General features: G+C 37.9%; 1 protein-coding gene across 1 annotated transcript in view; it reads left to right on the top strand.

Moving 5' to 3' along the window:
- The window catches only part of TSPAN13 (tetraspanin 13), a 31,689-nt gene extending 6,084 nt beyond the window's left edge, over nt 1-25,605 (top strand). The window contains exons 2-6 of the mRNA XM_058724904.1: nt 16,368-16,535; nt 17,243-17,323; nt 17,958-18,071; nt 19,294-19,407; nt 24,527-25,605. Coding sequence (XP_058580887.1) covers nt 16,368-16,535; nt 17,243-17,323; nt 17,958-18,071; nt 19,294-19,407; nt 24,527-24,601 — 552 coding nt within the window. The 3' untranslated portion in view covers nt 24,602-25,605. The remainder of the gene's footprint in view (nt 1-16,367; nt 16,536-17,242; nt 17,324-17,957; nt 18,072-19,293; nt 19,408-24,526) is intronic.
- The last annotated feature ends 1,148 nt before the right edge of the window (nt 25,606-26,753 follow it).

The raw sequence follows: 26,753 nt of genomic DNA, 5'->3' as shown, positions 1-26,753 counted from the left end.
TGCTATTTACCCCAGCTAACCATTAACCGTTTGTTGTTGTTGTTGTTGGCAGAGATCATCGCTTTCCCTTTGTTGGATCCTTCAGTGTGTAGCATTTTCTTTTTTTTTAAACACAGAGGCTATACTCTTCAAATACTTCTTGAATCGAATTGAGAGAATTGGCTGCCCCCTTTTCACCAGGAGTAAGACATACCTAATGAAAACTTCATAAAAATGATAATTTGATCAAAATTAAATCTAGAAGACAGCCAAATATTTTAAAATGTGGAAGTTAGCATTGGGTTACAAAATAATATTAAGTAGGCATTACATTTATATATCCAACGTAGAATCTAATGTGTTTCTTGAAATACTCTTTTTTCCTCTACTGTTGGCCAACCTTTCATATACTACTACTCAGGTTTTCCTGTAACGTTTCCCATGAACAAATCCACTTCCTCTAAAATTGGACTGTAAATCATAGTTGGCTAGGGATTTCACATTACTAGTCTAATATACTGTTAGTCTAATATAAATACAAGATGAAACCAAATAATTTTCTTTCCTTTATTCATTCCAATAATAAATACCGACTGAGCATCAAGAGCAGTGAACAAAACAAACCGAAATGTGCTGCCTTTATTGGTCTTTTATTTATGGGACAAAGTTAGATGATAAATAAGTAAATACATTATATATCTTATGAGAAGGTAGGCAAGTGCTGTGGAGAAAAATGGAGTAAGAGGAATGAAGAGTGGTGAGGCAGTGGATAGGTAGTGGGGGATAAGTACATATTTAATATATGGCCAGGATTAGTCTGCTTGGGAAGACAGCACTGGAGTAAAGATTTGAAAGTGATGAAACACAAATAGGAAATAGGAAGTGATGAAAGTGATGAAAGACAAAGAGGAAAAGTGTTTCAGATGGATGGAACTTTGAAAAAGATCCACTAAGAGGAGCATTCCTGGTTTATGTAAGGGACAGAGACGAGGGACAGAATGAGCCAGGTGTGGAGTGGTACAGGATGTGAGTCAGAGAAGGTCTGAGGTGAAGATTGTGAAGGGCCTTGAGAACCCTGGAAGGATGAGAGCTTTTATGCAGATTGAAATGGGCAGCCATTGGTAGCTTTGGGCCTGATTTTCATTTAAAAGATTGTCTGGCTACTGAATTGGGAATAGATGATAGAGGGCAACAATGGAAGCAGTGAGATCATATGTAAGGTTACTGCAGTAATTCAGGCGAGAGGTGTACCAGTATAATCTCAATGGAACAACATTATTTTCTGATGGTTTGGAATGAGGTGTGAGAGAAAGAGAGGAGTCGTGGATTACTCATGATTTATGGCTTAAGCCACTGTCAAGATGGATCTTCTATTAATAGGAATGGAAAGACTGTGGGAGGAGAAAGCTTTGGGAGGAAAATAAGGGGTTCAGTATTAGATATGATTGGCCAATCAGATACCCAAATGGAGATGTCAGGTAGCAGTTAGACTACCAACAGTGCAATTCAGGGGAGAAAAGTAGCTGGAAGTTTACATCCTGGGAGCCATCAACATAGAGAATGGTAGTTAGAGATTATATTGGATGACATCCACAAGTTAGTGGTTAGAGGGAGAATAGCACTTATCTGTGGATTGATCCAGGGGCACTCCTAGTAAGAGTTTCAGGAGCCAGGAAAGAAGCCAGAAAAGGTAAGAGGAAAACCTGGTAGAGGTTGGTGTCCTAGAAACCAAGTACAAATCTTTTTAAGGAGATAGAATTGAACATCTGTGTCAAATGTTGTTAAGTAAGATGAGGACTAAGACTTGATTCTAGAATTGATCAGTGGAATCATTGGAAAGAGCAATTGCCCTCCTCCTTTTCATATGATCAACTCTGTACCTCTCAGCAGTATGGGCAAGGTCCTAATCACTTTTCCTTTCCTGGGTGCCCAACACAGCCTTGACATATAGTTGACATTTAGTTAATTGAATGAAGGAGTCAGTGCAGGGCTCTTGCTTCCATAACTCTATTTCTTGTCTCCCAGAACTGCTCCAGAGAAGGAAGGGGTAGGATACAGTTGGAACTTGGTTGGCAGCTGTGAGCGCCGCCTCAAACTGTGATCCTTGGAACATGATAAGTCAGGATCCCTTACTTTTGATAACTTCTATATCATTTCTTAGCAGATATTATATAATAACTATATGTTATTTTGTGACTGGTAAGTATAAAATCTGCTTGGCACCAGGGAGAACATAAGGAAGAAAAATATGTGACAAATGCCCTTCAGGCTTCTTTGTGTCATTTGAAGAATGAAAATGACACAGAGAACTGAGGTCTTGGCTTCAACACTAAATGTCTGGATATTTAGCAATATCTAGATTATTTATAGAATCTTCAGATTTCTATCCAGATGTTTGGCATGGTAGAAACACATCCATAGCTGAGTTGTTCTTCAGTTTTCCGTATTAGGCAGAAGTTCAGAGGGAGAATTGAGCATTCAAGTGTAATTGCTCATTGTGAATGTTGAAGCATGAACAGGGAAGACAGTCTGGGGCCTTTGCTTTCTTTATATGTCTGGGTGGTGGGTACATTTTGGTGGTATAGTCCCTCTGAACCTTATTACTGTTTTGAATTTCTCATCCTCTGCTACCATCACAACCTCTCTCCTGTTTTAGAGCTGACAAACCATTTTTGAATAATTTAACTACAGAATCGAATCCAGTTCTTTTCAAATGTTCTATCTTCCTTTTTCATCCTTAAAGCAGTTCACTTACATAGAATTCAGATGCTAAAAAAATGCGGAAGTGACTAGAAATATTTTGGAAACAATTCACATTTTTCTTTGCATCTCATTTTGAAATGTGGATATTTGATGAAACAATGAAAATCTTTTTTATAGCTTATATAGAGAAAGGATAATCTGGAACATCATTAAGCTAAATTTCTTTCTCCCAAATACTGTATTGGTTAGGGACTAAGCATTTGCCTGTCCTTAAAACATAATGAGCGCTATCATGAGCTCTTTCTCATTCAGCAGTGTATTTTAAGTACCTCTTCTGTACCAGGCATTTAGCCAGGTGCTAGGAATATCAGAAAAAACATGTGCCTTGCTTGTGTGGCACTTAAAGTATAGAAGGCTCATTGGAAGAATTGGAAGTATGGCTGGAGGTGGGGAATAGTGGCCAATGAATTACCTCCAGTGGTAATTCAGGCTCTGCACATCCTTGGATTTGTTAGCCTGGGATTTGGACTTTATTCTAAGATTAGAGACAAAAGATAGCTGGCCTGAGAATGGCCTGATATTGCTGGCTTTAAAAAAGGACCAAAGACCACTGTATTAGCAATAGGTAATAGAAACCCAGCTACTGCTGCTTAAAATAGTAAGCTTTATTATTTTCATGTAGTAAGATGTCCAGAAGCAGGTAGTGTAGTCCAGAGCAGGGGCACAATTCAAGGATCTTATCAGGCATCACTCTTCATTGTTTTCCTGCCCTGCCATCCTTGGCATGTAACTTTCTTCCTTTTCACCAACTTTACATCAGCAACTCCAGGCATTATGATTTGTTCCATTCCAGAACAAGAATGATACTGTAAAATGCTTTTCCTTGGAAAGGTGTATCTTTTTTTGAGACAATTTTATTGAGGTATTATTTACATATCATGAGCTGCCCATATTTACAGTATAGAGTTGATAAGTTTTGAAATATACCTGTGAACCCATTGCTACATTCAAGACCTTGAACATATCTATTACCCCTCACAGTTTGCTTATCCTCCTTTGTAATCCCTCTCTCCTGCTGCACAACCCCTGCTCCCCATGTGCAAGCAACCACTCACCTGCTCAGTAGTAAAATTTAGGCTGGAGTTAAATTTGGTAATTCTCGAGAGCGTGTTTGCACAAAGAAGATGCTGTGGACATTTTTCTGGATCATTGATTTACCTTCTTGTTTTGTCCTTAAAGAGTTTTTGGGAGGGAGGTGTTTTCAGCTAAAAAGGAAGGGCTCGTTTTTTTAAAAGCCTACATTCAAGGTGAATGATTTAGTCTAGGTAGGGAAAGTGGTCTCAATTGTGAAGGCAAAGTTTCTACAAGTATAGAGGTATGAAAAAACTTACGATAAACATTTGCAAGATGAAGCTTGTGTTAACCAGAATTCTTGATGTGTTATAGATGAGCTTTAAAGACTACGTTGATGAGAGAGCACAAATTCTTGAAATAATACATAGAATTGGGACATCCAGGAGTTGGATTGTCAAGTATGGCTTGACCAAAGGGATCAGAAAAGGTCAGAACTCTCTTGCTCCTTTTATCTACTTCTCAGCTCAGCTTGCTTACATTCTTTTTGAAGATCTTACCATGTGCCAAGATGGCCACTGGCAGAATCAGTTTTAATTGTACTTGTAACTTACTGTGCCGGAGAAACTCATTTTTTTTTTTTTTCTTTCAATATCCCTATTGGTTTATGGACCCATCCCATGGACCAGTAACTGTGGACAGGAGGATGAACAACCATGGTTGATAGGCCTATGTTGTCTGTCTCTGCCACCGGTACTGGTCAGATGGAGCCAGTGAAATACTATGATTAAGAGGTCTACAAGGGGTGGGGCACCTGAGTGTCTCAGTCAGTTAAGTGGCCAACTTCGGCTCAGGTCATGATCTCACTGGTTCATGAGTTAAAGCTCCATGTTGGGATCTTTGCTGCCAGCTTGGAGCCTGGAGCCTCTTTCAGATTCTGTGTCTCCCTCTCTCTGCTCCTCCCCCACTCACACTCTGTCTCTCTCAAAAATAAACAAACATTAAAAAACATTAAAAAAAAAAAAAGGTTTACAAGGGATGAATGTGCTGGCTTATAAAGGCAACATGTGTCCATTACACAGGTCATTCCTCTTCTGAGCAGTAATTTGGTTCTTCTATTCCTAATTCTAGAATATTCTGGCAACTCCCTCATTTGAAAATCTTAGTGTTTTGTTTTAGTACTTCAACACAAACCTAAGCTAGATTATAAAGAACATTATACACAATGTATTTTTTTTTCCTTGTTCTGTAATGGCATTGCATGTATCCAGAAGTGTACAAGTACATGTTTATTAGTTTTAAACAATTTTACCTGCTGCAGTGATGTTGAAGATAGACTTTTTACTCTTGCCCCTCTACTCTGGGAGATGCACTGTGTGCTTTTTGTGAAAGTAGGCCTATGTGACAACATTTCTAGGTTGGGTAAAAGGAAAATAGAAAGCACAAAATGAACAAGCTCCCATTTGGTGGTTAACTAATAGAAAAATCCTGTGAGTAGAAGACTTCCCTGTTCTTTTATACATGGCTGTGCAGTCAGGTCTCATAAGGAGTAAGCTAAAGAGATACTGTGCAAACCCGTAACGATCTGGCCACAAAGCAAGAAGTACATCTTATGCAGTATAATACTGTCTTCAGTATTATATTTCAGTGTTAGTAATTACCTAAATATAATGCTAGGCACTATGATATGGAGAAAAAAATGCACCAAGCAGAAAGCTCTGCTGTGTGTCGTTGGGCGTGTGACTTAGCCATTCTGATTTATCACCTCTGAGGAAGGGGATATGTCAGTGGCCAGGTAGCTTTGTGCCTCACTGTTCTGTGAGTTTGTGCTGTCCTGTGAGCCCTGGTTGAGAATTGCTTTCCCTTCCGCTAGCACCCTCCTGTTGCTTCCTTCCTCACAATCCATCCCTGTGTGGGCTACTGGTTCTCCCACCACCTCCTCCTTTTAGGACTTGGTTGGGGAAGTCATGCCAGTTGTAGATACTTTTATAATCTTGCTTTGGTGTGGCTTTTCCATTATAGCTCATCTAATCTCTCTTCTAGAAGCTCTTTTTATGTGATGTACTTTTCTTTGTTTTAAAGAGAAAACAGGAAGGGTTGGTGCTTCCTGCTCATAAAAACATTGCTATTGCGGAGTTAACGGATCCATAATCTGTTTTTATCAGTACTCTGTCTCCCATGCGAAGGAAACTATTTGTTATAGATCTAAATTTACTTTCTATTACAATTGGTCTCATAAGGAAACTTGTTATTATTGAACAAAGGATTCTTGCAGTTTCTTTGTCTACCAAGTTCTGGTGACAAACTTAGGCTTTTTAATTATACAGTTAGAATTAATTTTATTGGAATCAATAATTTTTAGATCACTAGTTTGGAAGACTTCATCCAGTCCTATTCTCTTCAAAATTACAAACCAACCATAACATATAATTACCACAAGTCAGAAATAAATTGTTGCATTACTATCTTTAAAGGGCTTCTTTTCAGTAAGTCAAAGAAACGCTTATAAGCAAATCTAATTAAAGCCATATCATAAATCTTTGGGTGCTATTTCTACGTAAAAAAATTGTGTATATTGAGGGCTTTGTGTTACAATGTGTTAGAAACACCAGCCACACAGAACAAAACATTTACATTGTTTTCAATTATTTTATTAAAAAAAAAAAAAACAAAAACGGGCGCCTGGGTGGCTCAGTCCGTTGAGTGTCCGACTTTGGCTCAGGTCATGATCTCACGGTCCGTGAGTTGGAGCCCTGCATCGGGCTCTGTGCTGTCAGCTCGGAGCCTGCTTCGGATTCTGTGTTTCCTTCTCTCTCTGCCCCTCCCCTGCTTGTGCTCTGTCTCTCAAAAATAAATAAATGTAAAAAAAAAAAAAAAATTAAAACAAACAAACATATTTTGGGGGTTATCAGAAAATTGACTAGCCCAATTAAGTTTATGTTTGGCCAAAGTATAGTCATAACTGCAAAGTTTGTTTTGGATTGGACAGTTAAATCTATGGTCTCTTCCATCTTACAGATGAGGATGTATGTGTGTGTGTCAACATGCCTGTGCTTGAGAGCTGGATACAGGAAGGGGAGATAGTGTGGTGTCATTTTCACACATGAGATCATCCAAGTGTGACAGATCTAGAGTGTTGCTTTCTGTTATAAACAAGGGAAGATTCAACAAATTATTGGCTACTGCTTTCAAGTATATACCGCTGTTGTTTTAAAGCCTTCCTTTTTCCTAAACAAAAGCAAATTACAGGATAGAATGTGGACAGTACTTGAAGGTGCACAGATGAAAATTAATGTGAAATATTTGAGAAATGAATGAGAATATCTTGATTTATGTGGCTGTGTTTGAGGAATAGTGGGAACAAAGGCTTGATGAGGCAAGTTAGAACAATTTACAAAGGAAGGCACAGCGGGAGAATTGAGAATTGGTGCCCTGGTAAGAAAGGGGATGTTAGATTTTCAAGGCTCATTTAATTAGGAAATATTTCATGTGCACAGAAAATATGGTAGACTCTTGTGAACCCACCAAGCTACAGATGCCAGTGTTTTGCCACATCTCCCTCTTTTTTAGAAGTACAGAGGTGCCTGGGTGGCTCAGTTGGTTAAGCGTCTGACTTTGCCTCAAGTCATGATCTCTCGGTTTGTGGGTTCGAGCCCTCCTTTGGGCTCTGTGCTGACAGCTCAGAGCCTGGAGGCTGCTTAGGATTGTGTGTCTCCTTTCTCTGCCCCTCCCCCACTCTCACTCTGTGTCTCTCTCAAAAAATAAACATCAAAAAAATAAAAAATAAATAAAGAAGTTCGGTGTTACAATACAGGTAAAGGATCACTCCATTCCCTTTTCCATTTTTCCCCTCTTGAAAGTAGTCACTATTTTAAAATCAACATCTGTCATTTCCATCCATGTTTATATACTTATGACAATTTTAACTATTAACCACAAAGAACATGCGGTGGCTTTTTTTTTTTTTTTAATTTTTTTTTCAACGTTTTTTATTTATTTTTGGGACAGAGAGATACAGAGCATGAACGGGGGAGGGGCAGAGAGAGAGGGAGACACAGAATCGGAAACAGGCTCCAGGCTCCGAGCCATCAGCCCAGAGCCTGATGCGGGGCTCGAACTTACTGACCGCGAGATCGTGACCTGGCTGAAGTCGGACGCTTAACCGACTGCGCCACCCAGGCGCCCCCATGCGGTGGCTTTTTTATGTGTTTGAAAATTGATGAAGTGGTATGTCTTATCAGTATTTATGTAATGTGTTTCATTTCTTTTCTGTTTGAAACTTACTGATTTAATAGAAATAGATTAAAATCATTTGTATTCTACTGTGTGATCACATTAGAGTTTATGAATGTCATATTCATGGTCTCTGAGGTTGTTTTCAATTTTTTACTGTGACAAACAAGACTGCAGGAAAATCCTGATGTATGATGTCTAGTTGGGGACATGGGTATTTCTCTTGGGTATTAATCTAGAAGCAGAATTGCTGGTTTAGTAAGGGATACATTTCTTTAATTTTCCTAGGTGCTGCTTTACATTGTTGTGTAAAGTGACTACAAAAATTTACACTTTGACTTAAATGAGTTCTAGACTCTCCACATCATTAGTGTCATCAGGCCTAATTTTTGCATGTGAGATGGTATCCTGTTGTTCTAATTTTTGTTTTCCTGATATATAATGTGATTTAACGTCTTCCGCGTGTTAATTGCCTTTTGGATTCTTCTTCGGTGGATTGCCTATCATTGCCTTTGGCTACTTTACAGTGTGCTTTTTGTCCTTTTAAATTGTTTTGCAGGTATTCTTTAATATTTATGTGCTGGAAATATCCTCTAGTCCTAGGCTTATTCCGCAGTTGTCTGGTGTTTTTTTTTTTTATCATGTAGAAGTTTTAAATTTTCACATCAGGTGTAGTGTGATAGGTAAGAACACAGAATCCACAGCCATACAGCCTCTGGCTTCAGATCCCCTCTTATCCCCAGTTCTGTCCCCTCTTTGCTGTGTAACCTTGGGCAAGTTACTTCACATCTCTGTGCATGACTTTCCCCATCTGGAAAATGGAGGCAACAGTATTACCTACCTCTTAGAGTACTAAGTGCTTTATGTAAAGCACTTAGAATACTTCCTTGCACATAGTAAACATTACATTAGTATAATATTTGATTTTGGGGGCGTTGTGTTTAAGAAGTTTTTCTTTAACCACAAAGTCAAAACAGTTTTCTCTATTTTTTCCTAAAACTTTAAGTTTTGCCTTTTATATTTAGGGTTTAAATCTATGGTATTAGGTAGGGACTACTGCTATTTTTTGTTTGTTTGTTTTAATGGGCAGGGAATTGTCATAGGGCTATTAATTAAAGACTACTCTTTCCCTACTTATTTGGAATTCTATCTCCTTTCAAGCCCAGACTATTGGCTTATTTAGTTTTGTGTCAACGACTTGATTTTAATTACCAAACTGTTACAGTAACTTGTGATACTTGTTTGGATTTGTAACTTATTTGGTTTTTTTAGTTTTATTTATATGTTTAATTTTACTAATTAAAAAAAATAATAAAACATGCCCAAAAGATGTAGAGTCAGGCTCAGGTTTTGCAGAGTGTGGTGAAAGCAACAAAAAAGAGTCTGGGACAGTTCCTTGTAAGCACTGACAAAGTCAGTTCCATTTGCCACTAAGAGCATTTCTTATGCATAGTGCTGGTGACAGTGCAGCCGGGCTGAGAAAGAGTACAACAGCTATAGCCTTTCTACTTAAGCTTAAAAATGTTCCTAGCCCTTTGGTGACATTTATTCTTCCATGTAAATTAATGGATCATTGTATAAAGTTCTATCCAAAACAAACCTTATTGAGCTTTGACTAGAAATACATTGAATTTGTAGGCTAAATTGGAGGTGAATTGATACTTTATTATAATCAGCGTTCCCACCCGTGAACATGTTATATTTCATTTTAGTTTTTTATGTTCTTCAATTAATTTTATAATTTCCTCCATGAAGGTCTTTAATACTTTTGGTAGATTTATTTCTGTGTACCTGATATTTGCAGGGCTATTACAGATCACCTCCAAAAAAATACATTAAAAATTTGGGGGAATGCATGAGCACACTGTTGATGTTTGTATATTGGTCCTATTTATAGCAACTTTTCTCATCTTACCAATTTTAATATTTGCAGTCTCTTGGATTTCCCATGTGGATACTCCTATTAATATGGATAACGAGAGCTGTGTTCACTTCTCATCTGTGTTCAGTGCTCAGGCTTACTCAGTTGTCTAAGATCTCCATTACAATGCTGAATAGAAGGGGTGATAGCACCTCGGTTTTATTCCTGAATTTTGAAGGAAAGTTTCTCAGGTTTTATAATGGAGTATGATTTTTGCCTTGGGTTTTTGATGGCTATTCTTTATCAGTTAAGGAAATTTGGGAGAATTTACTCTTGTTCTCATTCTTAGAAAATAATTTTGCTGAATGCCTGTCACCTTTTTTTTTTTTCCTTTTTTAATAAAGCTTTATTTATCCTTCTTATAATATGCTTTTCTTCTTCCTACTTTCTTTGACTTTGCTCTGTTTGGCTCTTTTTCCAGTCTCTCTTTTTAAATATGGTTTTGTTTTGTTCATATTGTTTTCATTTCTTCTTTTATCTTTTTAGTCAGTTTAAACATAATAATTTTAGGGGCACCTGGGTGGCTCAGTCAGTTAAGCCCCAACTTCGGCTCAGGTCATGATCTCACTGCTTGTGAGTTCGAGCCCTGCGTCGGGCTCTGTGCTGAGAGCTCAGCCTGGAGCCTGCTTCCAATTGTGTGTCTCCCTCTCTCTCTGTCCCTCTCCTGTTCACTCTCTGTCTCTTTCTCTCAAAAATAAATAAACGTTAAAATATTTAAAAAATAATAATAATAATTTTAGTCTCATTTGGTTAGTTCTAGTACCTCAACTTCTTGGGGACTCTAATTCTTCTTTTGCTGTGTCTGTTGTATCTCTCTAGTGGTAGATTTTTTTTTTTTTTTCTTACGTGTTTTGTGATTTTTGACAACAAAGTTTTTACTTTTTTCCCTGGGAATGGTGTGAGGGCTAGGACTTGCAGATGTTCCCCCTGAATCATTTTGAATTTGCTTCTGTGAGTTTTCTTTCCCTAAATACCATGACTGCCTGTGATGAGCTTTTATCTGGATTGCTTGGCGTGAAGCTTCCTGCACGTCTGGGTAGTGACATTGAGACTCCATACATTTAGACTACAGACTCTAAGCTTGGAGTTTCTCTTTTTTACAAAAAGCTTTTTAAAGGGACTCAAAATTGTTTGCTGTCTTCCTGGATGTGGTGGTACAGTTTCTATAACTGCTTGCCCTGAAAATATAGCTTTCTGGAAGACCTCATTATGTTAGCGTCTTTAGTTTCACTTCCCAGTCCTGCCTGGTTTGAAACCCAAGTCCCTCCTCTTTAGGGACTCTTCTGATCTAGGAACTCGTTTCTATCCTTCCCATCCAGGAACACCTGCCCACCCCCTACCAGTTGTATGCTTACAGTCTGAGTTTGCATTTTCCCTTCCTTTCTGGCCTGTAGGACTTTCCCATAGTTTTTTAGTGCTCAGCTACATATTTAAACAAAATATTATAATCTTTTTCAATAATTTTTATTGAATTTCAGTCTTTTTAAAGTATTTGTAGTAGGAAAGATTCTATGGTAGCTCGGTTGCCCATTATCCCAGAACCCTCTAAGGTAGGCTGAATATTATCCCTCTGCCCCCAAAGGTGTACATCCTAATCTTTGGATATGCGTTGCTATGTTACCTTACACAGCAAAGGGAACTTTGAAATGTGATTACATTAAACATGTTGAGATGGGGAGATTATTCTGGATTATCTGGGAAAGCCCTGTGTAATCACAAAGGCCCTTATAAGAGGGATGCAGGAGGGCTATCCTCCAAGAAAGAGACACGCTGAAAAAAATAGGTTGTAGTCTGAGAGGTTTGAATATGCTGCACTGCTGGCTTTGAAGGTGGTGGAAGGAGTTACAGGCAATGGAATGCATGTGTCTTCTAGAAGGTGGAAGGGGCAAAGAAGTGAATTCGCCCCAAGAGCTTCCAGAAGGAATGCAGCCCTACTGACACTGTAATTTAGCTTAGTAAGAGCCATATTGGACTTCTGAGCTCCAGTATTGCAGCAGAATAAATTTGTGTTGTTTTAAGTGACTAGACTGGTAGTAATTTGTTAAAGTGACAATAGGGAACTGATATACTTTCTTCAATGTTCTTAAAGGAGGAGTGCTTTGTATTGTTATAGGGATAGACTGACAACTATGTTAGAGACACAGAGAGTAAACTTGGTGAGGAATACTCTTGACAGAGAGCTATATAGAAGGGAGTAGGCTGTTTCTTCCCCTATTAAAAAAAAAAAAATCAGAGCAGAGATACCCACTAGAATGTTCTAGATAATGTTTCCAATAATAGCATAATGCCTAGCCTGAGACCTGGAATATTTTGTAGATGTGATAAAGTATCCTTCTCTTTTAGTTGTGGACATTACTTTTCAAAAGGCAAAAGATTCTTATTAATGAGCCTGTAAGTTGGTAGCTGAGAGAGCAGAAGACAGTTTTCTCATTTTGCTGAGATGTTGCTGCTGTACATAAAGGTTTTGGTCTGCTAGGAGGGTGCTGACAAGGATACTTGAACACTTTTCTCCAGCTGCATGGTAGGATTTCATTAGTGGCAAAATATTAGGCAGGTTTCTGTAATTGTTAAGCGAGTTGTTCCTGCCTTGTCCAGTGCCAGGCGTGTGAATTGTTCCATATTAGTTTCCTAGGGCTTCTTTGATGAATTACCTACCACAGACATGGTGGCTTAAAAACATTAGACATTTATTCCCACAGTTCAGGAGATGGACGCCCAAAGTCAAGGCATCATCAGGGTTGCACTCTCTCTGAGAGCCCTGGGGGAGCATCTCTTCCTTGCCTCTTTCACCTTCAGGTGGCTGGCAGCATTCCTTGACTTGGAGCCACACCACTCTCTGCCTCTCTCATTACGTGGCCAACTCTTCTCTGTGTCTCCCTCTGCGTCTGTCTTATAAGGATATTTGTGATGACATTTAGGGTCAACCTGATCATCCTGAATAAGCTCCTCCTTTTAAGATTTTTAATTTAGTCACATCTTTCGCCACATAAAATAATATTCATTCTTTTGTTCTACAAAATAATATTCACAGTATGGTCATTTTTGGGGCTTACTACCTACTCCTTTACTATTTCTTTGCAGTGTTTAGCCTCCTCTATTTATCTGGGTTTTTTGGATTATTGTTATGCCCTCTGACCCATCCTATAAAAATGTCTGATAAAGAGATTGTCCCATTGTAATTTTTTTTATTCTCTCCTACACTGACTTCTAGAGCAAGGGCCCGCAAACCACGGCTCATGGGCCACATCCATTCCACTGCCTGTTATTGTAGACTGTCAGCTAAGAATGGGTTTATATTTTCAAATGATTGAAAAAAATTAAAGGAAGAGTAATATTTTAGTGCATACAAAAATTACATGAATTTAAATTTCAGTACCTGTAAATGAAGTGTTATTGGAACACAGACCTGCTCATTCATTTGCTGATGCTTTTGTGTTACAGTAGCAGAGGTGAATAGTTGTGGCAGAGACTGTGTGATCCACAAGGCCAGATGGTCGCTATCTGGCCCTTTACAGAGAAAATTGGCCCACCTTTGTTCTAGTAGGGCCTGTCCCTGGCCTTTAGCGTATAGTGAGCACTAGTCATTTGTTACTGAGTATTTGACTTGTAAGAATTTCATCAACATAGTAAGGATTTGATATGATTCCCAAAAGGATTTTTTAAAACTAGGAGGTTAGTGGGGCACCTGGGTGGCTCAGTCGGTTAAGCGTCTGACTTCGGCTCAGGTCGTGATCTCACGGTCTGTGAGTTCAAGCCCCGCGTTGGGCTCTGTGCTGACAGCTCAGAGCCTGGAGCCTGCTTCGGATTCTGTGTCTCCCTCTCTCTGACCCTCCCCCGTTCATGCTCTGTCTCTCTCTGTCTCAAAAATAAATACACATTAAAAAAAAAAATTAAAAAAACAAACAAACTAGGGGGTTAAAAGAAGTGTAATTATTCTATTATTCATGCTTCTGATCTTTTTGGCTCTAAGACTCAAAGAATTAAGAGTGATAAACCCGCTTCCAAATTTAATTGAATTAGGAAATAGGCATCATACCTAGGAACTGAAGTTGGGAAGTGTGATGGTTATTTTATGTGTCACGTCCAGGCTATGGTGCCCAAATATTTGATTGAATGCTAGTGTATCTATTGATTTGAAGGCACTTTTTAGATTTAACATTTACACTGAATTGACTTTAAGTAAAGCAGATTACCCCCATTGTGGTGTGCCTCATCCAATCAGTTGAAAACCTTAAGAACAAAACCCAAGATTTCTTTCTTTTCTTTTTCTTCTTCTTCTTTTTTTTTTTTTTTAATGTTTATTTATTTGAGAGAGACAGAGACAGCGTGAGTGGGGTATAGGGCAGAGAGACAGGGAGAGAGAGAGAGAATCCCAAACAAGCTTCATACTGCCAGCATGAGTCTGACGCGGGCTCGAACTTACAAACCCCGCGAGATTATAACTTGAGCCAAAACCAAGACTCAGACACTTAACTGACTGGGCCACCCAGGCACCCCAAGACTGAGGTTTCTTAAAGAAGACAGATTTCTGCCTCAAGACTGTATCATAAAAAGCCTGCCTGAATTATCAACCTGCTGTCCTTGTCCTACAAATTATGGACATGCTGTCCCCACAACTGCATGAGCCAATTCCTTAAAATACATCTCTATTTCTAAATATATATCCTATTGGTTCTCTTGCTCTGGCTAACCCTGACTGATACAGCAGGTTACTGTGATGTGTTGCAAATGTGGAGCATCTGAAGTGTTGGGTCCCACGATGCAGTGAGGATGCTGAGTGTAGGCAAGGCAAAGGGCTGTCCCTTCATCAACTCCCCTCGTTCCATACCTCGTGCAAGGAAACGTGTTATATTTGGATACCATAGAGTCAGAAATAAGCTCACTGGTGATGGAGTAGAAGACTTTTTCTCAGTCCAAGGTAGCCTGAGGTCCTGAGAAGATGGTAAGTGAGGTGATAAAAACAAGACAGAAGCAAACGGGCTTGCTGATAGGAGAACTGGAGAAAACGAGAGAGGGACCAAGCAACTTCCGGATGGCAAAGTTTTCGAGAATTTCTTCCCTCTTCTTCAACCTCTGAAGACGAAAGCTTTTTGTGTATAATAACTGCAGTGGAGAACACCGAGTCCATGTATCTCCCTAACTTGGTTCTGTCACACTGCACACCGTTTCTTTCCTTCTCAAGTTCTGCTTTATGATAAATGGATAAAAATACAAATAGGTGTCCTATTTGTCAATGTTTGGCAGCTTTGCTTGTGTCTCGACACGTGTAAGAATTTTTAGATACCAGGATATTTAAAATTTGTGTTAATAAACTGTAATTACATATGGAAAATAAAATATTTGAATAAAAATCCATTTGAATGACTGTTGATTTATATTTCAAAACAAATTTTATTGGGTCTTGAAATGGTGCTAGGAGTATATTTTATGATTTTATGTATTTTGATTCCTCTCAATTGTATTACACTGTCACCTGCTCCAAGAAATGGTTGGCTCTCAATTGAATTGAAGATACTGTCTCCTTCCTGCCCCACAACACCGACCCCACCCCTCCCACATACCTGTTTGAGCTTTATCTTCTATCAGTTCATCATAATCTTTCTAAGGCATGCTCTTTATTTGCTCTTTTAAAGAAGTAATTGTAACTTTGAGTTTTACAGGTAAGTTTCACTTACCTCTTCACTTGATTTTATTTTATGAGTAAATGATTAGAATGTAAAATAATTTCTTCTTGCTCACAATGCCATTTTACTCAAAATAGTGCAAGTCTCTTACACTGTTTTTGTCCTAAGAGTTTTAATGATCTTTCACTGTCTGAATTCAAATAGAATACGTAATGACATCTAAAGAAGTTATTTTCAACAGTTCCTTGAGAAATTTTGGACTGTTCATAAGGCCTGGGTTCTGAGATAAGTTTCAGGGATATAGACAGGTAAGAAGATGGGGGCCCATTCTCAAGGTGCTCTGAGTCTCCCAGGAGAGACAGGTTTGGCGACAGAATGTGAGTGTGTTCAAGGGAACAGTAGAACCATATTTAAAGAACAGAGTTTATTAGGGATGGGGAAGGTTACAGTGCAACTGGGGTTTGAAGGAAACATAAGTGATTACCATGTGAAGAAATCAACATGTTGGACTGAGATGTATTGGCATTGATAAGTTCTTCATATGCCATTATTTCAAAAGCATAGGGAGAAATCATATAGAGTTTAGTAAACCAGATGACCTCTGACTCTCCGTAATAATTTCATAGATTATTATTAGTTTTTTTAAAGCATGACTGATTTGTTAAAACAACATTATCTACTAAGATTTGGGTGTATTCTAGTATTGAGTATGAGCAGTCATTTGCAAGATACTGAAAAATGTTCTTGATATTATTCTATAAATTGATGTTTTTCTCCCCTGTTTCTCTTTCCTTTTTCCCCTACCCCATCCCTGGCCCTTTTGGTTGTTTTTGCAGTTGGTTAGTCTGTTGCTAATTGGAATCGCCGCATGGGGCATTGGTTTCGGGCTGATTTCCAGCCTCCGGGTGGTCGGCGTCGTCATTGCAGTGGGCATTTTCCTGTTCCTGATTGCCTTGGTGGGGCTGATTGGAGCTGTAAAACACCATCAGGTGTTGCTTTTTTTTGTATCCTTTTTTAAAAGCCGAATTTTTACCCCAATTGAATTTGTTCTTACCTTTATTGATTATTCTTTCGATAACTTACAACGAATTTGGAATTATCATTAGGAAATTAATTGCTCGACAGCAATTCCTAGCATGCCCTATGTGTATTTGTTGTGTAATCACAACAATTTGTTGTGTAATCAACATTAGGAATGTTTCTTAACAGTGAAATTACTGTATGTTCATATGTTTCCATTTTCTCCTTTTCACATCGTGAAGAGTGTATTCTGAGAGTTCAGTATAGTCCTCTTTATGTGTTGCAAATTCAAAGTTCCGTTGAACTGATTCAGTGACCTATAGACCCTTTCTAGAAGGTTAATATTTGGTTGAGAATTTCAGTGATTGTTTTTTTAGATTTAATAGTAAGAAATCTTACGTATGTTTATCTATACTTATTTCTTGTTTTATACATGTAAAAATGTTTATTATAATCTAAATGAAGTTCTGGTAGATCAGCTGTTAGTTAAATATTAGTATTTTTTATTATGAACTTATACCTACAGTGTATTAATGAAAATAACAATCGTGTGTCTTCTTTTTGAACTTTCTCTAGGTGCCATTTGTTCTGTTTTCTGATTGAATCCCTTCTAGTACATTCTGATGTTGTCAGTACCTCTATTTAGTATTATTTTAAGAGTATCAAGAAATGCCTTAACTTCAGTTCTCAGTACATGATTATTCTCTTACTCGTATTCGTTGTTCAGTTTTCTGTATCATGTGCTTGCTTAGCCCTGAATGAGGAGCAACAGGTAAGCAAAGGCATTTATCTCCAGCTTTGTTAGGCCACATAGGGTGTGCAAGAAAAAAGGGGGAGAAATGATTGGAATATAAAGTAACTTCTTGCTCAGAATGGCATTTCACTCCCCATACCTAACATCTTTTGTTCCCGATTGCCTTCGTGGGGCTGACTGGCGCCCTGAGACACCATCAGGTGTTGCTATTTTTTGCATCCTTGAAGTAGAATTTTGCCTTCCCTGGGTAAAAAGTGCTACTACTAAAAGATGTTCACCCAGTCTTTCCCCACCATTATGCAGTGAAACATTTGTGATTCCATTCTCACAACTACACTTTCCAAACTCTAGTTGGTAAAAGACTAAGGATCTCTGGGGCAATGGAAAATTTGTCTTGTTTCAGTCTAAGAATTTTTTGAACTCAGTGCTTTTTTAAAAAAATGCATGTAAAAATTGAGACTTTTCATTCTTGGGATAGACACAGTGCTTTAATTTTTGTTGCAGATGCAGTTCTTGCTCTTTGAAAACTTCTAATGGTCTTCCAAAGAGTATTTATTTTAGATACTCTCAGTATTAAAAGTTGCAGTCTCTAGCTTTATACATTTTGTCCAGGGATAACACATTTTAATGCATATACTAATGCATTTTCTAGGGTCAGCTTCTCGAAGTTGGTTGGAACAATACAGCAAGTGCTCGAAATGACATCCAGAGAAATTTAAATTGCTGTGGGTTTCGAACTTATAACCCAAATGACACCTGTCTGGCTGTAAGTACAAAGCATAATGTATTTTTTGGAGATGTATTGCATACAGATGAATAATGATTACTATGAAATAAATGGATTTTCTGATGCTCAGTTGTATTTTTAAAATGCTTTACATATACCATGGACATTATTGTATCATTTGTCCTCAAGTATCTACTGCTAAGAGTGCTAAATAGCCCATGGCCCTGCCAGACACAGATGTTTCTGGTTCTGCCCCTAATTCATTCCCATTCTACTCTTCCTAAAACAAGTTGTGAAAGAAAAGTAAGAGCCCATCAGCCTTCAAGATGCAGAGGAGCTGTACAAATATCTTGGTTTTGAAGCATATCAGGGTAGTGGGAGGAGACCTGTCTCTCTTAAATTGTGCTTTTTAACCATTTAAATGTTGTGGGGGAAGGATATTGTGGATCCTATTTCCTCCCTCCCTCCTTCCCCATTACAACTTCATGCTCCTTCTGTGTGGGAGCTGAGCTAGCAATGGACAAATTAGAGCCATACTGTTGTCCCAGGCCAGACCCCTGTATGAGGTCAGAGTTGGAGCTTAGCTCTCCTAGGAAGTTCACATGTGTTAAAATTTTGGGGAAACTCCTATAACATCTCTCTGAGCCCTGAACTGGCTTGTCCCTCAAAGAGGCCTCTTTCATGGGATTATCAACTTTCTACTGCTGTGGAACACACGAACAACACCCGTGTATTATCTCAGTTTCCATGGGTCAGAAGCGTGAGTGTGGCTTAGTTGGGTCTTCCACTTAGGATCTGCCCTGGGGGAAATCAAGTTGTTGGCCAAGGCTGCAGTCTCATCAGAGGCCTAGGGTCCTCTGGCAAGCTCAGTGGGTTCTTGGCAGAATTGGGTGTCTGTCTGGTGGTTGTAGGACTTAGGTCCCGTTTTCTTGCTCTCACAATATGGCAGCATCAAAGTCAGCTTGATAATTTCCATTCTGTTAAGATGATATCTTATGTAACACACCACAAACATGGGAGTGACTGTCTATCGTATTCACAAATCCCATCCACAGTCAAGGGGGGTGATTACTCAAGGTGTGTACACTGGGGGTGGGAATCGTGCGAGCCATCTAAGAATTTAGGACAGTACTAAATAGCCAAGGCCCAGAATGGATATAATACTCCAGCCACTCATTTTTATGTGGGTTCAATTTTTATCAGCTTTTTATAACTGTACTTTGAAATAAAAGTCCTCTTTTTTTTTTTTAAATTGATACAGAGCTGTGTCAAAAGCAGCCACCCATGTTCACTGTGTGCTCCAATAATAGGAAAATATGCTGGAGAGGTTTTGAGATTTGTTGGTGGCATTGGCCTCTTCTTCAGCTTCACAGAGGTATGTGCAAATAACTCGCTATCTTTCCACTTTTGTCGTAGGGATCCATTTTATATGGCAAGAGAGCATTACATTTTACCTTAGCATGGCCCTTAACTTTTGGAATGTATCGATGAATATTTTCACTGAGACTTAGTATTATATTTGTTTGAACCCTGGCTTGAAATCAGAAGACCTCACAGATCTAGCATGAACTTTAGACAGGGTGAGATGCTTCATCATTAAATCATTTAAAATTTAATGAACTAATAAAATGAATTTGGACTGGTTTATTTCTAGAGTCTCTTCTATTTATAGAGTTGTATGATAAGTTATAATTTTAAATTTTGGAATAGGTAAGACATTCATACTGTTTAATATATATAGTATATAACACACACACACATATACACATATAAAGATAAGCTTTGAAAAACTGCCTTCCAAACCCATCCTCCATTGTTCCTAGCCTTCCAAAACCTACAGGTAAACAGTATTATTAATTTCTTATTTATATAACTTGTATTAATATATTTTTCATATTAATACAGTTACAGATAATATATGTGTCTAAGCAAAACCACACTCATATTGTTTGATAATTGTAGAGGAATGCTAATTCCTTTTACATCGTCTTTATTAAATTCTCAGTCTCTGTGGACATTTCTTGATAAAGCTGAGTTGGCAATATGTATCAAATTTTTTTTTACTCATACATTATTTTGAGAGAGTGAGCGAGAGAGAGAATCCCCAACAGGCTCAGCACTGTCAATGCAAAGCCTGACATGGGGCTCAGACTCATGAGCCGTGAGATCATGACCTGAGCCAAAATCAAGAATCAGGCACTTAACTGACTGAGCCACCCAGGCACCCCTATAGCACATTATATATGTGCTATATATTATATATTGTATATATAATATAATTACATATATTATATATTTATATGTTATATACATGTATATATGTTATATATTTTATTGTTTTCAGTTTCCTTTTTTTTCTCCTCGTGAGAAGAAAAAATTCACACTTGGCTGTTATTTACAAAGTGGAGATAAAGACCAAGGTTAATATTCATTTTTTAAAAGAAGTCTCCCCTGACATCTCTTCCTATTCTAAGCATTTTTTCTGTTTCACTTTTTCTCAAGAAAGAGCTGTCTAGTGGGTTGGTTGTGACATCGGAAAAGAAAATTGATGTATTATTTAAAAACAATTCTGTGCATTATTTCTTCCTTTCCTTTAATCAGTATGATTTTTTTTTCCCCCATGAAACAACTTAAAAATACAGATAGAAAAAAATCGGAATGAGCCATCTCCATTACCCCATTAGCCAGATTCAACAATTATCAGGATTTTGCTACTTGGTTTCCTTTTTATTTTGGGATTTATTTTGAGAATTTAATTCTTTATTTATTTTTTATTTTTTAAAAATGTTTATTTAAAAACAAACCATGAGATCATGACCTGAGCTGAAATCAAGAGTTGGATGCTTAACCAACTGAGCCACATGGGTGCCCTGAATTTGATTCTTTTGAGCAGCTCCGTTTTCTTCTCATCAGGTTACACTACCTTCAATTATGCCTATTTTTTTAAAATTTTTTTTAACGTTTATTTATTTATTTTTTTTGAGACAGAGAGAGACAGAGTATGAATGGAGGAGGGTCAGAGAGAGAGGGAGACACAGAATCTGAAACAGGCTCTAGGCTCTGAGCTATCAGCACCGAGAGCCTGATGTGGGGCTTGAACTCACAGACTGCGAGATCATGACCTGAGCCGAAGTCGGACACTTAACTGACTGAGCCACCCAGGCGCTCCACCTATTTTTTTTTCTAAAAACAGACTTTATTTATTATTTTTTTGGAGCAGGTTTTGGTCCATAGCAAAACTGAGAGAAAGGTACAGAGATTCCCATATATCCCTGCCCTTAGATAGGCATGCATAGTCTCCTCCATTGTCACCATTACTCACCACAGTGGGACATTGTTACAATTGATGAACCCACAATGACACATCATAATCACTCAAAGTCCATAGTTTATGTTAAGGTTTACTTTTGTACATCATATGGTTTGGACAAATGTATAATGACATGTATTATAATTACATCATTATAATATCATACAGAATATTTTTTGCTGTCCTGCCCTGTAGGTCTTCTCTGTTCTACCTATTCATCCCTCCTCCTACTGTTTGTTTGTTTGTTTATCATTTCTGTTAAGAATATAAACTCTTGAGTCTTAGGTATCTAAGAGCTAAGAAGACATTGTTCTTTCATAGACTCTTGCTTTATATTTTATATACCATGTCCTTTGAAACCTGGTTAGAGATTTTAAAAATAATTTATCCCACATGATATTTTCTGGATAGTAAATATTTTATGGGTACTCTCACTTTTCAATTTTTTGTTGTATTCGGTATTTCACTGAATCATAGGGATGAGGCTAACTAACCGAACCAATGATTTCCTCTCATAGGTGAAACAGAATGATTTGATTTGAACTATTTATCATGCCTGAAAATAAACTTAAACCCTAAAAAAACCATTTAGAATCTGAGAACAAAGTTAAAAAGTTAGCACACGTTCTTTGTAGAAACTGTAGAAAATACAGAAAATTATTAAGATGAAAAATTACATGTATTTACTAACTAAAATTACAAATACCAATCTTTATATTTTGGCATATTACCTTTTGTCTTTCTATATTTAACAAATAAACATAAAGCATAATATATAGGCTTATGACACAATTTCTATGTTGGTGACCTCCATTCTAGACGTAGGTTCTAGGATCAGCTGAGTTCATGATCCCTTCTAGTCAAAGTTACCCTTGAAAATCTTCAAATCATTTTAAGCAGCTTTGTAAGTTTAAAATCCATTATCTAACTTTGATCTTTTTGCACTTTGGGTGTGGCCTCCCTTCCAAACTTCCTGGAAATGAGGGATGAGATAGTGGCTCAATAATAAGGCAAAAGAAGAGACTGTCTCATTTTGTCACAGCTGAATTGGAGGAATTAAGTTTTGGTAAAATGTGGCCTCCGATTATGAGGGTCTAATTTTACCCATTTGCTTTGTTTCCCCTAAGAACTGTAACATACACTATCGGCATATATCCAGGGCTGATAGTCAGAATATTTAAGGGGCGTCTGAGTGGCTCAGTCAGTTTAGCATCCAACTCTTGATTTCTGCTTAAGTCATGATCTCCTGATTTGCAGGATCCAGTCCTGTGTTGGGCTCTGCAATGACAGCAAGGAGCGTGCTTGGGAATCTCTTTTTCTGCCCTCCCGTCTCTCCCTCTCTCTCTCAAAATAAATAAGTAAACATTAAAAAAAAAATTAAAACCGCAAAAATTCTCACCAAAAGCTCTTTCCATGTGCAGCATTTCTGAGGCAGAGTGAAGGAAATGATGCTTGGGTGGGTTGGGGGGTGTCCACGGAGTTGCTCTTTGACAACGGGTGTGTAAATATTTCAGCATTGTAACAACCAGCCTGGTTGAAGTGGTAGGTGGAATGTAAGCCTGAGAATGGCCTTCAGCACATCAGATTTCACATACAACCACAAACACTGAGAGCATCACTCTGGGTTTGAACCACGGTTCTAGCACTCATGACCTGTGTGACCAGCACTCGGTTATTTAGCCTCTCTTGGCCTCAGTTCCTTTGCTGGTGGAATAAGGATAATGATTGTTCTCATCAAGTAGGGTGTTTGGGAAGTTGTTTGAATTTGTAAAGTGTGAAGAACAGAGCATGTCACAAAGTACTCTTGGTGTGTTAAGTAAATTCCTTTTCTCTCCCTGTCATATGTATTTCAACCCAAACTTTCCACTTCCTTAAAGTAGACTTATTTTTCCTTGATTCACCTCAGCGATCGTAGTTCCATCAGCTCTTACGTGTTGTAACTAATCAGTGCTGGTCGTCAATTTTATAACAACACCGGGGTTATTATTGTGGTAAGGGAGAAAATTGTGGAGTGATCATAATTCTCTAGAAGTAGTTTAGAGGGCTCATGAGTAGTAATGAAGTCAAATATACAAAATTTAGGTGAAAAGTTTTTACAGATCTAAAGTGGAAAATATAATTTGAAATTCATTTTGTTCCATTAAATTTTTATATCTTTTCAGTCTAGGAATTTTTGATTATTTTAAGTAAATCAACTTTGAGAGGGCAGAAACAGAATGAACACATTTCTTAATTAAAAAAAAAAATTATGTTGGTTAACGCTTTGGTAAACCTGGTGTAAGAAACAGCACAATAACAACTTAGTACTTTTCGAAAATTACGGATCTTTGTGCCCTTCGGGAGGTAGGAATTGTAACATTTTTTATTGATCTCCATTAGCAAAATTTGTTACTGTGGGGTTTTTGTTACTGCTGAATTTTCCCTCAACTCAGCTTGTTTCTGAATTATCAGAATATGTGATATTTTAGCTATCCAGAAAATTCAGTGTTTGTAATAGGTTCCTAGTGCTGCTCTAACAACCACGATTGGAGTTGCTTCAAGCAACACGGGTTTATGATTTTATGCTGCTAGAGGTCAGAAGTGTCAAATGCAGACTCCTTCTGGAGGCTTTCTGGGAGAGCCTGTTTCCTTGCCTTTGGCAGCCTCTAGAACTTCCTACGTGTGCAGCTTGTGGCCGTGGCCTCCATCTTTGAAGGCGGCACGTGGACTTCGCCTCCATTGTCGAAGGCAGCAGTGCAGCATCCTTTCTCTGACTGTCCCCTCTGCATCTGTCATCACATCACCCTTTCTCTGTGACTCTGATTTTGTTTGTCCTTCTTCCTTCTTATGATTACATCAGCCAGCCCACCCACATAATCTCCCTGTCTCAAGATTTTTAACCCAATCACATCTGCATAGTCCCTGTTACCATGTAAGGTAACCTATTCTGTCAGGTTCTGGGGATTATGTTGCAGACATCTGTGGAAGGCCATTATTTGGCCTACCACAGTAGTCATAGTAATTGTTCTTAGGGCCTCTAATTTGGGCTAGTCACTACACTTTAAAAGGAAAAAAGAAACCTCTTCCTCTTTGAACAAATAATGCAAAGCGCTTCAGAGGTCCAGAATTATGTATTGATGCACTGAAGAAATATATGCAACTGTTACTTTCTCTTTCTTTTTCTTTTTTTTTTTTTCCATTCCAGATCCTGGGTGTTTGGCTGACCTACAGATACAGGAACCAGAAAGATCCTCGTGCTAATCCTAGTGCATTCCTTTGATGCGAAAACAAGGAACATCTTTCATATTCTGATCTTGTTCACTTTCTCTAACTTAAAGTTCAGCTAATTTGCCTGTTTAAGGAAGCAGTATCTGAAAAGTTACATTATTGACAGTGGAATTATATATTTTTATTCTTACGTTTCTCTAAATGTTTTCCTTTTCCATTGCTGAAAAAAATTAGATACTCGTGGTCTCCTCTGAACCTCAGTGGTACCTGTAATCTACTGTATTCACAGTGTCTGGCACTGTCCACTGTGGCCTTTCTTAGCATTTTTACCTGCAGAAAAACTTTGTATGGCACGATTGTGTTGATCATATTGTAAATCTAAATATACATCTCACTGGAATAATTAATTGTATGTAGCACTGTGCTGTGTAGATAGTTCCTACTGGAAAGAAGAGTTGACATTTATTAAAGCCAGAAAGGGTGAAATTCTGTTAGGTTAAATTCAGTAAGGGAAATCCAAATTCCCCCATTTTTTTTTTTTTTGTTGTTGTCTTTTTAGGAACGCTGTATTGTGAAAATTGTTAACATAAAAGTGATAATTTAGTTCCAGTAGTCTTTTATGATTACACTAATGTAGCCTAGAAATAGCTATGTCTTTAGGAACGTGTGGTTTAGTTTTTGATTCTTATAGGTAAGTACAAAGGAGAAATGCTCTCATGAATGTTCTGATGTGTAACATTTGCTTCAGGTTTCGAGATGTAATGAGTTTGGGAAATTGAGAAAGTCTAGCTATGTAACCTTCTTATTCTTTTATAATAATTTGAAGTCCAAAAGACTGCGTTTTTAAACAAGTTACTATTAATGCATTGGCCCATGTAGCAAAAAGATATTTGATTATCTTACAAATTGTTAAATACCTTTTTCATGAATTTTCTCAGTATTGTGACAGCAACTCGTCAAATCCAAGCATATTTGAATGTGAGCTCCCATAATTTGAATTTGAAATAGTATTGTGGTTCTGTAGATTATGTTAAAAAATTAAAGAATGGAAACCTTTCTTTGTGTGTGAATGTTTCAATTAAATTAATGGAAGAATTGCTAAATGAATTCAGTGAAATGGAATTCTTTTCTTTATTGCTTTATTCGCTCTGACCGACAGTCCAGTCCTGCCATTGTAGTGTATAATCTAGCCATGGAAATGAACTCCCAGCATTGATGTCTACTGGTAGTCCTCCCCACATTCTTTCTTGAAATGTTTCAGTGTTTAATATTTTCTCCACAGTGAGAATTCTCCATAGCGTTTTTTTAAAAAAGAGAAGTCATTCGTATTTATTTGTGGAAAATATGTAAGTTCCTTCATGTTATTGACAGTTCATAAGTTCTTGCATTCTATGTGCTATATAGTCTTTTATTGGTAATTGTCACGGCGATGGGTTTTAGGCCAAGAAAGGGGGCAAATAGTCGATATATAGAATTTTAGAGCATTTGGTGGTGGTGTCACCTCTATGACTCTGGAAGACCGGGTGATCTTACAAGAAAACCAAATTGTGCAGTTCCCATGGTACTGTAAGGAAGGAAAAATAGTTTTCCCTTTGCTCTTCCGAGTTCTTGTCTTAGACCATGTGTAAGAAAAGTCAGATCAACAAGGGAAAAGCAGGTTTATTAACATGAATATCTTATGTATTCATAGGAAATACCCCCGAAAACTGAGAAACTCCCCATGATAGCCCAAGACATCATCTTAAATACTGTCTTTAGCTAAAGACTAAAGAAAGGGGTGTGTGTTGGGAGGTGGAAATTGGAGGGAAGGATAGTTACAGGGGTTAACAGGAAAAGCACTGTAAACAAAGGCACGTCTTGTAAAATGGGTTTTGGTCAGTGACTTCTACATTGCTACCTTTCTTGCGATTTAGAGTCATTCTCTTCCTGGTGCAGAGAAGGAGACACCTTTACATATAGGTATTTCCTTTATACATGTAAATTTTCCTTAAAGAAGGATTAACCTCTACTCTCATTGCAGAACTGCTCCTATGTCCTCTTTTTTTCAAGAATAATCAGCTCAAGGGGTGCCTGGGTGGCTCAGTTGGTTGAGTGTCTGACTTCACCTCAGGTCATGATCTCATGGTTAGAGGCCTACATTGGGCTATCTGCTGTCTGCACAGATCCAAAGATCCTCTCTCTCTCTCTCTCTCTCTCTCTGCCCC

Source organism: Neofelis nebulosa, chromosome 4 (assembly GCF_028018385.1).
Source record: "Neofelis nebulosa isolate mNeoNeb1 chromosome 4, mNeoNeb1.pri, whole genome shotgun sequence".
NCBI classification, from domain to species: Eukaryota; Metazoa; Chordata; class Mammalia; order Carnivora; family Felidae; genus Neofelis; species Neofelis nebulosa.
The sequence above is the reverse complement of the archived record's forward strand: the minus strand, read 5'-3'. Positions and strand labels throughout refer to the sequence as shown.